This window comes from Microcebus murinus, chromosome 6, assembly GCF_040939455.1.
Source record: "Microcebus murinus isolate Inina chromosome 6, M.murinus_Inina_mat1.0, whole genome shotgun sequence".
Lineage (NCBI taxonomy): Eukaryota > Metazoa > Chordata > Mammalia > Primates > Cheirogaleidae > Microcebus > Microcebus murinus.
The window spans coordinates 62,788,518-62,802,958 of NC_134109.1; the positions used below are offsets into that span (position 1 = coordinate 62,788,518).

The 14,441-nt window shown below is 40.7% G+C and overlaps 1 protein-coding gene across 15 annotated transcripts in view; it reads left to right on the forward strand.

The window, feature by feature from the left end:
• Positions 1 to 2,129: 2,129 nt before the first annotated feature.
• The window catches only part of HECTD1 (HECT domain E3 ubiquitin protein ligase 1), a 98,507-nt gene continuing 86,195 nt past the window's right edge, over positions 2,130 to 14,441 (forward strand). For 9 of the 15 annotated variants that reach the window (XM_012773439.3, XM_012773443.3, XM_012773441.3 and 6 more), the window contains exons 1-2: positions 2,382 to 2,521; positions 3,954 to 4,114. In XM_012773439.3, coding sequence (XP_012628893.1) covers positions 3,975 to 4,114 — 140 coding nt within the window. In that variant the 5' untranslated portion in view covers positions 2,382 to 2,521; positions 3,954 to 3,974. Of the gene's footprint in view, positions 2,921 to 3,953; positions 4,115 to 14,441 lie in introns of all 15 variants that reach the window. The other 6 variants (XM_076004116.1, XM_076004119.1, XM_076004117.1 and 3 more) reach the window with 1 other exon arrangement.

Genomic DNA, 14,441 nt, shown 5'->3' on the forward strand with positions numbered 1-14,441 from the left:
TATATTAGTTGGCCAATTAATTTCTTTCTATTTATAGTGGAGACAGGGTCTTGCTCTTGCTCAGGCTGGTTTCGAACTCCTGACCTCGAGCAATCCGCCCGCCTCGGCCTCCCAGAGAGCTAGGATTACAGGCATGAGCCACCGCGCCTGGCCTTCTTTTCCATTCTTATTGCCAGTAACTAGGCCTTTCTTTCCTTCACTGTTAAAGCATTTCAGCAACCTCCAACTAATCTCTTTGTCTAGAGAGGTCCTTTTAGCTATTCTGGACACTCTTTCCATATTAATCTTCCTGGAAATCTAATTTTTCCAGATAGTCCAGACCTTGTTACTTAGCTCAGCCTAATTTCTTCACCTGCCATTCAAGGCCCTCCATACCTTAGCCACAACTTTATCTCTCCCTCCTGTTGCTTAATGCTGGTTCTTTGCTGGAGGCTCACCAATCACATGTCCTCTGTGAACATACCAGGCTTTGCTTGTATTTTTCTTGCTCCTTTTCAGTGTCAACATTGTTCCCATTTTTCAAGGTCCAGAGGAAAGACACTTCCTCCTTGAAGACTTTCCTGGCAGCTGTAACTCACACTCATAGATTCTAAATAATTATTCTCATGTGTTGTAATTGTGACAAGATAGTTGAATCCTCTATCATTTTCTCTTGATTCAATTTGTTAATAGGGGGTCAGGGGCGGTGGCTCACACCTGTAATCCTAGCACTCTGGGAGCCGAGACAGGAGGATTGCTCGAGGTCAGGAGTTTGAAACCAGCCTGAGCAAGAGCGAGACTCCGTCTCTACTATAAATAGAAAAAAATTAATTGGCCGACTAATATATATGGAAAAAATTAGCCGGGCATGGTGGCACATGCCTGTAGTCCCAGCTACTCGGGAGGCTGAGGCAGCAGGATTGCTTGAACCCGGCAGTTTGAGGTTGGTGTGAGCTAGGCTGACGCCACGGCACTCACTCTAGCCTGGGCAACAAAGTGAGACTCTATCTCAAAAAAAAAAAAAAATTGTTAATAGGGGGCCTAGAAGACCATTACCTGTGACAGTGGGGTATGTGCTGATAGTTATATGAAGTGCAAATTTGTAATTTCCAAAATCCTGGTTCTTTAAGCATACCATAGCTTCTCTGATTGCTTAAGAGAACATGACTTATACTATGTCATATTCATTTTTTGCTTAAAAGATGAAAAAATGAGAGTACAGTAGGAGTCTCTGGGGCATGGGTTTAACTTATTTTATAAACAAAGGGAATTAATGTTTTTTAGAGATGGAACTTAGCTCTGTTGCCCAGGCTGGAGTGCAGTGGCATGGTCATAGCTCACTGTAACCTCCTGGGCTCAAGCAGGGAACTAATTTCTTAACTGAAAAAAAAAAAGGCTGTATTCACATTTCCAGTTAACCACATCCTAAATATTTTCAAGTATGTCCTATATAAGCAGGCATATTTTATTTTCAATGCATGTGAAATAAAATGTTTGAAGGAAATAACTATGGACATACTTGCGACCACAAGCCACAGGAAAAGTAGTCGAAAGTCCAGTCTCAGTGCTGCTGCTTACTGGGGACGCCATTAGGCCCGAATTTACGCTTTCCCGGAGCCTCAGTTCTCACATGTGTACAACGGAGATAATACTCGTAATACTACTTCTTCAGCGTCGCTGTGAAAGGTTTCTTTCTGGTGGACTGCGGGGCGGTTTGCCTCTCAGGACCGAAGGGGGCGCTTTTCCTCTCGCGACGCACTTCCGCGCCGCGGGGAAGGAAGCTCGCAGCGGAGAGGGGGGCGGCCTGGGCGCGAGGCCCGGCCGGGGCAGGTTGGGCCGCCGCTGTGCTGCGTAGCGCGGGGGCCTTCCGCAGGATCACGCGAAGTGTTAGACACGGTGCCAACCAGGCTGAGCGTGCGGGCGCTGGGAGCGCGCTCGGATTGACAGCAAAGCTGGAAGAGCGCCAGGGCGTGCGCTAGAAAGGCCACAGCTGAAAGGCCCGAGGGAGTCCGAGGCGGCGGGGCTAGAGCGCCTGGGCAGGGGCGGCGACGCGGCGCCCCCGGTTGGCGCCCATGCGCCGCGGGTCGGCAGTCTCCGCAGCGCCCCAGGTGGCCGCCGGCGGGGTCGCGGCACGGGGAGCATATTCGCTCCGCCTCCGCCGGGCTCGGCTGCCCTCGGCAGCTTCCCCGCCCGGCTCTCGCTCGATCGTCCTCCCCTCCCCCTCCAGGATCGCGATGGACGCGGCCTCCCCCCGTCGCCGCCCGCAGCACCGCGCGGGCCTCTGAGCTGCAGGGCTAGAGGAGCCTCGTGCTGGGGACTGGACCTGCGCTGGCTGCCGTCGCTCGGGGGAACCTCTCGCTTCCCTGTCACCAGGTCCCCGCGGAGGAAGGGGAGGGACGAGGCGCGGCTTTTCCTGTGCCGCCTGCCCGGTTCGACCTGCGCGGCCTGCGGCTTCTTGGGAACTCGAGGGCCGCGGCCGGGCCTGGCTCTGCCCGCGGCCTGCTTGGAGCTGGACCGGAGTGGTTTGGGACTACAAGGCGGAGTAAGAGCCCGCGGGAAGGGGAGGCGGGGGCGCCTCAGGCCGTCGGTAGGGCCAAACGTGAGGGCCGGGATCCCGGACGCCCGGCAGCGGGCAGGGAGCGAGACCCCGGCACCGGGTGAGGTCGGCCTGGCTGCTGCCGGCTTCCCCGATAGCCCCTTTGTTTCCCTCCTCCGGCCCTGCCGGCGGCGGGACCCGGCTTGCCGGCGCCGGAACCCCAGGCGGGCCGCCCTTGCCCTTGAGAAGGATTCGCCGCCTGGCCGGGTCCAGGGACGTCCCGCCGGGCCTTTGAGTTCCGGGCGCCGCTCTCGGGAGACCCGCCGCCCGGCCCGGCCCGACCCGGCCGCCTCCTCTTGGAAGGCTTGCTGCTTCCCCAGAACTTCCCCCTTCTCCTAGACACAGGTAGCTAACTTATGCCGGTTCGGTGCCGGGAAACCATGGCACCGGGGCCAGCGCCTCTCAGCTCTGGACTCGGCCAGGCCCTGGTGTTGTTGGGTCAGCCCGCTGGTCACCGCCGTTGGATGCCCACAGCGACCCGCCGCTTGATTCCCACACATGCAGCTGGGTTGCGTGGGATCCAAAGCTGTCCTCCCGTCAGGGCGCATACGGGAGCTTTTGTAATGACTTGCCTATCGGGGCTGCTTCTCGGTTTTGTTTTTTGGTGTTTTTTTTTTTTTGAACTAACTGCCCCATCCCTACAGGGCCATAGATTGGCCTATATTCTAATCACTAACTTGTTAGTTCATTGCATTTACTTTTAGCATTTCTTTTTAAAAGTTTTTAGAACAGTTGCCAAGACTGCAAAAATTTCTAACCAGTTTTTTATTCATAGATAGATCTTGTATGTAACTATACTTTGTATCTGGTCATCTTTAAAATAGAAGTAAATTGAGAAGTCAGCAGAATTTGTGAAATTGGAGGTGATTTTAAAGGAGAAATTCAGTTTGGAGGGGTATTGGATCACAGTGCTAAGAGCCTCCTCAAAATACTGACTCTACTCCTTATCTGAAGATCAGTTTGGAGTGGAGAAGAGGGGAAGTTTGCTAGAAAAAAAAAAAAAAAGAACCTTTAATAGGTGTTCTTTGCTTTTTGGCACAGACCGAAGTGATAGCAGTAGTGGATCTTAAGCTTGTTTGACTGTCTTTGACAAAGACAGCTCTGGTTTCTAGTTAAGCAGCAACCTAATCAGCTTATGCTCTTGTGCAAAACTGGTTTTATTTAGTGTGATATCTGAATGTTAAACCTGAGGAATAAGGAAAGTTGAAAAACTGCATTAAGCACTCTATCCAAACAAACGTACTTATGAGTCCTTTTTAATTCCTAGGAGGACACCACAAAAATTTGGTTCTAGCAAATGTAAAAGAAAAATTTTAAACCCAAGTGATCAGTCCTGGACATTTAAAGGACTTATCCCCCTTTACTTTTTTAATTTAAGCAAAGAGGCTTTTGAAAAACCATGGCAGATGTGGATCCGGATACATTGCTGGAATGGCTACAGATGGGCCAGGGAGATGAAAGGGACATGCAACTAATAGCCCTTGAACAGCTATGCATGCTGCTTTTGATGTCTGACAACGTGGATCGCTGTTTTGAAACGTAAGTAGACTCTGTCGTCATCTTTTGGGGTTACTGTAGTGACACATCTGTTTTCAACCATTTGTTGACTTTAGTTTGTGTAAAAATTTCTCTAGGAAATTTTAAATTAAAAATTTTTTATCTTTTAAAAAATTTCTGCAGAGATTTGAATTTACACATTTCTGAGAAAAATTGGTGGGTGAAGTTACTTTAGTAATGATAATTGATGACACAAATACATATTTGTTGAAAGAATAGGTATTAGTAGGAATACTAATTTTAACCCGTAGGTTGGTTGATTCATTTTTAAAATATGTCATAAATTGGGGAAAATACATATATTTATCTTCTTTAAAGGTAGCTAATTTTGTATCATGAAGTTGACTTATAGAATAAGAGAGATAATAATGAGCATATGTTTTGAACTGCCCATTAATCTTCATTGCTGTTGTCATGCACTTTTGTTAAAGCAAACCATTGGTTTGTAAAGTTCAGTTTGGGAAAATATAAATTGGATGTTAACCATATAGCATGCTTTTTTGAATAGTAGAAACATTTTGAAGTGTGGAAAGTTTGAACAATTTTATTCAGAGGTTATAATATAGAATTTGGGCAAAAATGTAAAAGGAAAATTCATTAAAGCCATATTTTCCTCTTATGCAAGTGATAACTTGACCAGATTACTCATTCTTCTGAGTGCTGAACATGTGTTTGGTTTTTTATTGTTTATTTACATTTACAGTTTTGAATTCCAATAATAAGTAATTGAAAATTCCAATGTTTCTGTATTGGTTTTGATGCCATGTTAAGGTAATTAGTAGAAAATGTTTGAGATGCTGACCTGAAATTTGGTGTAATCATCTTAATGTCTTTTAGGTGGGAATAAATGTTGTTACTCACTAATTTGACCAAATATTTTAAATTGACTTCAGTTTTGGTTGTTTAATAATTCTTAGTTGTAAATTCTATTAAAAGTTGTTAAAACAGTATTATGATAAAAATCCTTGTTAACAAAGTTTCCGAATCACAATCAGTTAGTGATGCATATATTTCAACTAGTTTTTGTTATTGGTACACTTGAATACAAAAGAATAATTTAGCCCCTCTGTTATACTTTTAGCAGGATTTTTAGAAAAGTGAGGTAGATTTTTAAGTATTCATAGTTTCATTAGAGGGCCTTCATTAGCCTGAAAGTTATGTTTGGTATTTTAGAAGCTCATACTTGCCAGTCAAATCAATTATCATTTTGTATCTTCTAGTATATTTTATTTAGTACTAATATATAGTAGAGGTATTTGTAATGGCATTACAAAAAGGTGTTACCATATTAAAACAAATTAAAGGAAATTTTAAAAATGTAAGATTCATGTCTATGTAAAATCCTACTATCCTAATATAACACATGAGTTAGTTTTTTAAATTTTTCCTTCCAGGCTTTATTTATATTTAATATAATTGTAATTTTTTTTTAAAGAGATAGGAATCTTGCTATTTTGCTCAGGGTGGCTTCAAACTCCTGAGCTGAAGCAATCCTCCTGCCTTAGACTCCAGAGTAGGGGGAACTATAGGCCATATCACTGTGCTAAGCTTTATACATGTAATTTTAAGTAAGATGAAGTTACTGTTGAGTCAGATGTGATTTTTATGTGAAGGTATAAGGGTATCTCAAATTGAAATAGTTAGCCATGCTTCATTCATATAGCATATCAGTAATGCCCCCCAAAATAGACATTCGATTAAACTTTGTGACAATTTTGTTATTAAACCTTAACTTAGTTTGCTTTCTTCATTCTACAGTCAGATTTTCTTGTCACAGGGGAAAATTGTCTTGGTTCCTTCTTGAAACCAGTGAGATGGAAAGAGTAGGCTGTGGCGTCAGAGCAGAGACCTGGATTCAGATTCTTGGTCTCCTGTGTTATTTAGCCTCTGAGAGCCTTACTTTCTTCCTCTGTAAAGTGGCAGTAATCTTGTTTCAGTGCACTGCTTGTGAGGATTAAAGGAGACAATGTATGTGAAGTGTTTTGTTGAGTAAAGGGGATTACCTGTTCATATCATTATTATTAATAAATATCTAAATTTGAATTTCATTTTGGCACTTTATTCCATGAAACAGTGGTTGATTTGAGAGGGTCTTTTAAAATTCTTTTAAACAGTAACATGTAATAAGGTGAAAAAAGCAAGATGATGTGCATATTTTGGATATTGGTGAAAATCTTTCCAACTTGATTTTATAAAATAGTAGCGAATAGGTCTTATGTGTGATAAAACAAAAGTTGCTCATACATTCTGATATAATTTTGCCTAGTTAGCTTGTATTAATAATAGTTACATGTCTGTTTAGTTGGGAAAGGCACAGGTGGTGTGGTAGAAACAATGGCCTTTGCAATGGGATAGGCGTGGGCTCAGATAGACCTACCTTTTCTGCTCAAAAGTTGTATGATAGGCCGGGCGTGGTGGCTCACGCCTGTAATCCTAGTACTCTGGGAGGCGGGTGGATTGCTCGAGGTTAGGAGTTCGAAACCAGCCTGAGCGAGACTCCGCCTCTAGTAAAAATAGAAAGAAATTAATTGGCAAACTAAAAATATATATACAAAAAATCAGCGGGGCATGGTGGCTCATGCCTGTAGTGCCAGCTACTCGGGAGGCTGAGGCAGGAGGATCACTTGAGCCCAGGAGTTTGAGGTTGCTGTGAGCTAGGCTGACACCACAGGCACTCACTCTAGCCTGGGCAACAAAGTGAGACTCTGTCTCAAAAAAAAAAAAAGTTGTATGATAGCCTTTGAAGTCTATTTCCTCATCCTTGCAGGATTTTTGTGAAAATTAAATGGGATAATATGTGTGAGAGATGCCTAGCACAGTGTTTTTCACATAAGTATTTAAGTGTTTCTTTTACTTTAGTGTTGTACCTGTCAGTCATGTATAACATGAGAGTACTTTTGCGTTCATATCAAAATAGGTGGCCATGATAGGTATTAATGTTCTAAATAGGTACATCCTAGGCATTTGTAGATCTTGCTACTAAATTTTACTATAATTTAAAAGTCACGTCTTCTGGGAATTGAAGATAACCTCAGAAGATCTAGGAAATGGAATATTAGGGATAGTGCTTTAGGCTTAGAAGGTTCTATATAAAAAATAATTTTACTTAATTAAAAATATACAGTAAAAAGTCAATCTTTTTCCTTAATGTCTCCTGGTTACTCTAGTCTCCTCACCAGAGGAAATCACCATTAATCATTCCCTAGTATATTCTTTGAGAGATACTTCAAGGAAGACTGTCTCGAGTCTGGATTCCAAAGCTTTTTAACACAGTGGTAAAAATCTCCTGTTGTATGTTTATGCCAAACTATAAAAATAGCCATAATAGAGACAAGTTTTTTTACCTTTTAAATTGTCTTCCTAGTTTATGTCACATGTTAGAGAGAACAGTGATAACCAAAGTAAATACAGGCTATGCCCTTGTGGTGCCTAATAGTCAAATAGGAAGGACAGATATTAAATAATTGTAGAAATAAAATTGTGGTTACTAACTGTAGTAAGTGCCATCAATGAAAAGTTCAGGGTACTGTGCAGCAGGGATAAGACCTGGAGGGGTGGGGATCTTTGAGGAAGTAGTTTTTCCCTAGAGATAGGAAGAATGGTTGAAGGACTTGGAGAAAGCCACTGTGACTGGGACAAGGAAAGGTTGCTGGAGAGCTGCTCTAAAAGAGTAGGGGTAAGATGAAGTGAGTCTTTTGTATATTCTAAGAAAAGCTTTTGGTTTTATCTTAAGAGCAGTGGGAAAGCATTCAAATGCTGTAAATTAGTGAATGATGTGATTAAACTTGTCTTTTAAAAACATTATTTTACCTGCTCTATGGAGAATGGAGTGAGGGCACTGGAGGTGGGGACAAAAAGAACAAATCCTTGTAGACTTGTTAGGAGGCTGGGATCTAGAGAGGGTTCTGATAAAAGCAGAAAGAAATAGATTTAAGAAAGATTTGTAAAGCAAAATAGGACTTGTTGAATGATTGGATATAAGAATAAGAAAGAATGTATAGTAGATGACTCAGGTTACAGTGTATGATGAGAGAGAACAGAAGGACCCCCATGTTTTGAGGGGCTGAGAATCATGAGTTTGGATTTGGACGTGTTGAGTATTTGGTGCCTTTGAGGCATCTCAGTGGAGATATTGAGTAAGCAGTTGTATAAATGAGTCTGGAAATTGGGTAAGTCCTGGGTTAGAGAAAAATTTTAGTGTCAAAGACTACAGAGGTTAATTGTGGTCATGAGATGTGATTGAGGTCTAGGGCAGCGATTCTTTTTTTTTGCTGTTGTTTTTTGAGACAGAGTCTCACTTTGTTGCCCAGGCTAGAGTGAGTGCCATGGCGTCAGCCCAGCTCACAGCAACCTCAATCTCCAGGGCTCAAGCGATCCTCCTGCCCCAGCCTCCCGAGTAGCTGGGACTATAGGCATGCGCCACCATGCCCGGCCAAGTTTTTCTATATATATTAGTTGGCCAATTAATTTCTTTCTATTTATAGTAGAGACAGAGTCTCGCTCTTGCTCAGGCTGGTTTTGAACTCCTGACCTCGAGCAATCCGCCCGCCTCGGCCTCCCAGAGTGCTAGGATTACAGGCGTGAGCCACCGCCCCCAGCCCAGCCTAGGGCAGCGATTCTTAAACATTTTGCTCTCAGGACTTCTTTATGCTCCTAAAAATTATTGTGGAACCTGAAGAACTTTTTGTTTATGTTGATAATGCCTGCTGGTATTTACCATATGCAAATTGAAACTGGGAAATTTAAAAAATATATTCATTGATTTATTAAATAATAACCCCCTTAAACATGTTAACATAAACATAATTTGTGAAAAAATTGCTTTTTCCAAATAAAATATTTGGAAGAAAATTGGCATTGATTTACATCTTTGCAAATCTCTTTAAAAATCTGCCTTAAGGAAGGATAGCTGGATTATCATATCTGCTTCTGCATTCTAGTCTGTTGCATTATGTTTGTTTTGTTGAAATATATGAAAAAAAAATTATGCACAGATGTAGGTGGAAAAGAAAGGAATATTATATTTTTTATATAATAACAGGTATACTTTGATACCGTACCAAAATTCAACAAGTGTTAATGTCTTAAGGTTTAGTTATGTGCATTCTGATATATCAGTGAACTTTTCATAGTCTATTTCATTAAAGTCTGTTGGTTTGACTTGTACTTTGCGTAAATATTTTACCCATATTTAATTTTGTGAAATCATGCATTGATCATGTGGAAAATGAGTATATAGAGATTCCGAATGTTGATACATGTGATTGTACAGTATGGAAAACTAACATTTGTTAATATGACTATTGATCTCATCAGAAAAGTATTGGGAAGCTGTCAAGCTCATGGTGGCAAATACAAGTTTTCCAAAATCCTAATTTTTGCTTGGAAAATTGAATATTATCATTGGCATCAAATACGATTCGTTGTTTTCCTTGAAGTAAAAAGCAAACTTCATTACTTTTTGAGAAAATATTTGCCAGGTATCAAGTCTGAATAATCACTGTTTGTATGATGTTCTTTCAAGTAAAAATTGTGTTGCAAGAAAAAAGCAGCCAGTTCAGCTTTTATTTATACAAGTACTTTTCCTTGACATTGCTATTCATTCTTTGGTATGCAGAAGTGTTTTATGCTTACTTCTCATTTCCTTAAAGTAGAATATTCTCCTATATTAAAGGGTTAAGATTTATGTGCTTGCTTTGGCAGCACATATACTAAAATTGGAATGATACAGAGAATTTAAAAAATTAAAGATAGAAGAATAAAAAAGATTCAGTAAAATTAATAATTTTGTGCTTCATCAGGTTATTCTGTGGTGAAACTGGCTTTTCCCACCCCCATACCAGTGCCTGGCAGTGAATACAATAAACTAGTAGTACCACTTAGTGCTGCTGCTTGATTCATGCTAAAGCACCAGCAGTTTTATCTGCAATTGCTTTTGTATCATTAGTGCACATGTCAACACAGGAAAGAAAGTGATTCAAGAAGAGAAAGGGCAATTATGTTGAGTACTAGTGAGAGGTCAAGTAGGGTGAAGACTAAAAGGTGTCTTTTGGAATTAACAACATTCTCAAGGTCATTGATCTTAATGAGAGCTTAATGGCAGTGGGGGGAGATTAGAATGGCTTGAGAAGTAAGAGGAAGGTGAAGAAATGGAGGACTTGTGGAAACTTTTTTGAGAAGTTGGATTGGAAAAGAATGTGGGGCTTTTTCTTTCAAAGGTCAAAGAGGAGAGAGTGAATAACCGGTAGCATAAAGATTCTGAAAAACTGGGAGAGAATTGGCTTTTGTATAGAGCTGTGCTGATTAAACTTTAATGTGCATAATAAGAATCACCTGGGGGATTCTATTAAGATGCATATTCTGATTCAAGTGGTCTGGTATGGAGCCTGATATTCTGCATTCCTAATGTGCTTCCAGATAATGTGGAAGCTGTTGATCAGAAAATCCTACTTTGGGTAGCAAAACTCTGATTCACTGGTAGAGAGATTGGTTTTTGGTAGAAAGAGGTATACTATGTTTGTTGTAACAAATGGAATGTGGAGAGGTTAGATGCAGTTGTTTTAGGTTTGATGATAAAAAGTTGAAGGGATTTCAGTCTTATAAATTCCATTTTCTCCCTGAAGTAGGAGATTAAAAAGAATGGTAATATCTAGGATTGGTATGTGGAAATAAATGTTTGTATAGTTCTAGTAGCTTCATAACAGATATCTCTTTCTCTAAGTTAACTATAACCAGGGTTATATTATTAAAATATTGATTTGACCGTACTACTCCATTTTACAGAATCTTTTGGGTCCTTTACTTAGTGGGTCAAATTTAAATGCCTTCAAAGACCCATCCTACATTCTCACATGTACCCACTACTACACAGACTTTGCCATATTTTGAGTCCTCCACTGGTCTGTGAACTCATCTTTTGTTTCCCCATTGCTAAGCATAGTACCACCTTGCACACAAATAGCTAATATCCAGATACTGAGTGAATTGAAGAAATTCTTTTTCTCTTTCTTTTCTTTTCTTTTTTTTTTTTTGAGACAGAATCTGGCTCTGTTGCCCAGGCTGGAGTGCCATGGCATCAGCTTAGCTCACAGCAACCTCAGACTCCTGGGCTCAAGCCATCCTTCTGCCTCAGCCTCCCAAGTAGCTGGGACTACAGGCATGCACCACCATGCCTGGCTAATTTTTTTCTATATATTTTTAATTGACCAGTTAATTTTTTTCTATTTTTAGTAGAGACAGAGTCTTGATCTTGCTCAGGCTGGTTTTGAACTCCTGACCTTGAGCTATCTGCCCTCCTCAGCCTCCCAGAATGCTAGTATTACAGTGTATATTGATTTTCATTCAGTGCATAGTATTTAAAACTTTTCCTTGAAACTTTCATTTTTACCCTTCGATTTTTTAAAGTATATGGCTTAATTTCCAAGTATTTGGAAAATTTCCCAATATTGTTCTATTACTGATTGCTAGTGTAGTTCTGTTATGGTCAGAAAGCATATATTACATTATTTTAGTTATTCAGAATTTGTTAAGGTTTGTTTTATGGCCCAGGATATGGTCTGTTTTTGGTGAATGGTCCAAAGAATGTATATTCTGCTATTGTTAGGTGTAATTTTCTACAAGTTTTAAATTAGGTTGGATTGATAATGCTGTTCAAGTCTATATCCTTGTTGATTTTTTATCTATTTTTCTGTGGGTTACTGAGAGAGGAGTTGTTGATATCTCTAAGTATAACTGGATGTCTGTTTCTCCTTTATGTTCTCTCAATTTTTGCTTCATGTATTTTGAAACCCTGCTAGGTGCATTTAGGAATAAGTCTTCTTGATGAAGTGACCCTTTTATGATTATGTACTGTCCCTTTTTTTTTTCCTTTTTGAGACCGAGTCTCACTTTGTTGCTCAGGCTAGAGTGAGTGCCGTGGAGTCAGCCTAGCTTACAGCAACCTCAGTCTCCTGGGCTCAAGCGATCCTACTGCCTCAGCCTCCCAAGTAGCTGGGACTACAGGCATGAGCCACCATGCCCGGCTAATTTTTTGTATATATATTTTTAGTTGGCCAATTAATTTCTTTCTATTTGATAGAGACAGGGTCTCGCTCAGGCTAGTTTTGAACTCCTGACTTTGAGCAATCCGCCTGCCTTGGCCTCCCAGAGTGCTAGGATTTACTGTTTCTTTTTATTCCTGGTAAATTTTTTCCCCTAAAGTCTACTTTGTCTAATATAAATATAGCCACTCCAGCTTTTTTTTGATAGTGTTTGCATGGTATATCTTTTTCCATCCTTTTAGTTGTAACCAATCTGTATGTATCATTATATCTAAAATGTATGTTCCTTTTAGACAGCATATTGTTGGGTTGTAGGTTTTGTTTGTATGTTTTAAAAATACAGGGTCTTTGTTGCCCAGGCTGGAGTTTAGTGGCTATTTATTTGTAGGTGTGATCGTAGCACCCTATAGCTTGGAACTTCTGAGGTCAAGCCATTTTCCCGCCTCATCCTCCTGAGTAGCTGGGACCTCAGGTGCATGCCACTGCTCTCAGTGGGTTGTATTTTTTTAAACCCACCTGACAATCTCTGTTTTTTATTTGTTTAGACCATTTATATGTAATGTAATTTTCGGTATGTGCCAATATATGTCTAGTATTGTATGTATTTTTTGTTCCTTCTCCCAAATTTTATGATTAAAAGTTACCAAGTATTTCTCAATTTTACAAAAGTTTATAGATAGTAGCATTCTATGTGGCCTAGGAGTGGGAAAATATTCTAATATGGTTCTAGTGGGATTATACGTTCTTTAGAAGTCAGTTTATTACCAAACAAAAAATGTGTTAAACAGAAACACTTCTGAGAATCCTTCCTTCATAAATACTGATAAAGATGAGCAAAGATGGGCTGGGCGTGGTGGCTCACACCTATAATCCTAGCACTCTGGGAGGCCAAGGCGGGCAGATCGTTCTAGGTCAGGAGTTCAAAACCAGCCTGAGCAAGAGCGAGACTCTGTCTCTACTAAAAATAGAAAGAAATTAATTGGCCAACTAAAAATATCTAGAAAAAATTAGCCAACCATGGTGGCACATGCCTGTAGCCCCAGCTACTCAGGAGGCTGAGTCAGAAGGATTGCTTGAGTCCAGGAGTTTGAGGCTGCTGTGAGCTAGGCTGATGCCATGGCACTCTAGTCTGGGCAACAGAGTGAGACTCTGTCTCAAAGAAAAAAAAAAAGATTAGCAAAACTGTACTTATAAGAGTTGTTCTTTGTAGCCCTGTTTCAAATGGTAAAAAACAGGCCAGGCGCGGTGGCTCACACCTGTAATCCTAGCTCTCTGGGAGGCCGAGGCGGGCGGATTGCTCGAGGTCAGGAGTTCGAAACCAGTCTGAGCAAGAGGGAGACCCCATCTCTACTATAAATAGAAAGAAATTAATTGGCCAACTAATACATATAGAAAAAATTAGCCGGGCATGGTGGCGCATGCTTGTAGTCCCAGCTACTTGGGAGGCTGAGGCAGCAGGATTGCTTGAGCCCAGGAGATTGAGGTTGCTGTGAGCTAGACAGACGCCATGGCACTCACTCTAGCCTGGGCGACAAAGTGAGACTCTGTCTCAAAAAAAAAAAAAAAACAAATGGTAAAAAACTGAAAATCATCTACATGGTTAATAATGTATGGGGCCAGGTGTGGAAGCTCATGCTTATAATCCCAGCTACTTGAGAGGCCAAGGTAGGAAGATCACTTGAGACCAGGAGTTATGATTGTACCACTGCAACTTTGATGGCAAAGCCAAAAAAAAAAAAAAAGTATGGGTATTCAATATATTGGATATTATGTAGACATTAGAAAAATTGAGCTTCATCTATATATATTAATGTGGAAAGATGGTCACAATATGTCAATTAAGGAAATAAGCTATGGGACAGTATTTATGATTAGGATTTGTGAGTAACAAAAACATGAAATGTTTATATTAATAGAAAAATGGGAATAATATTCATCAGTCTTTAGATACATTTTCTCTGGTTAGAATTGGGGGGATTTTTCACTTCGTACATCTGATATTTCTATAATGTTTTCGTTTTATTGTTTTGTACTCAGAAGAATGCTAAGACAGAGTCCACACTCATTAGTGGATTCGTTCTGTTTGGAAGACTGATCTTTTGCACCGTGGCTCTGATTTCCAGCTACACCATGATACTTGCAGATTATTTATATAAGTTACTTTTTGCTGTGTGACCACCCCGAAGTTAGTAGTGTACAACAACAGTGATTATGATAACAGGGATTTTCTGGATTTTGAAAATGGAAAAAGTGGAGATGGCTTATTTCTG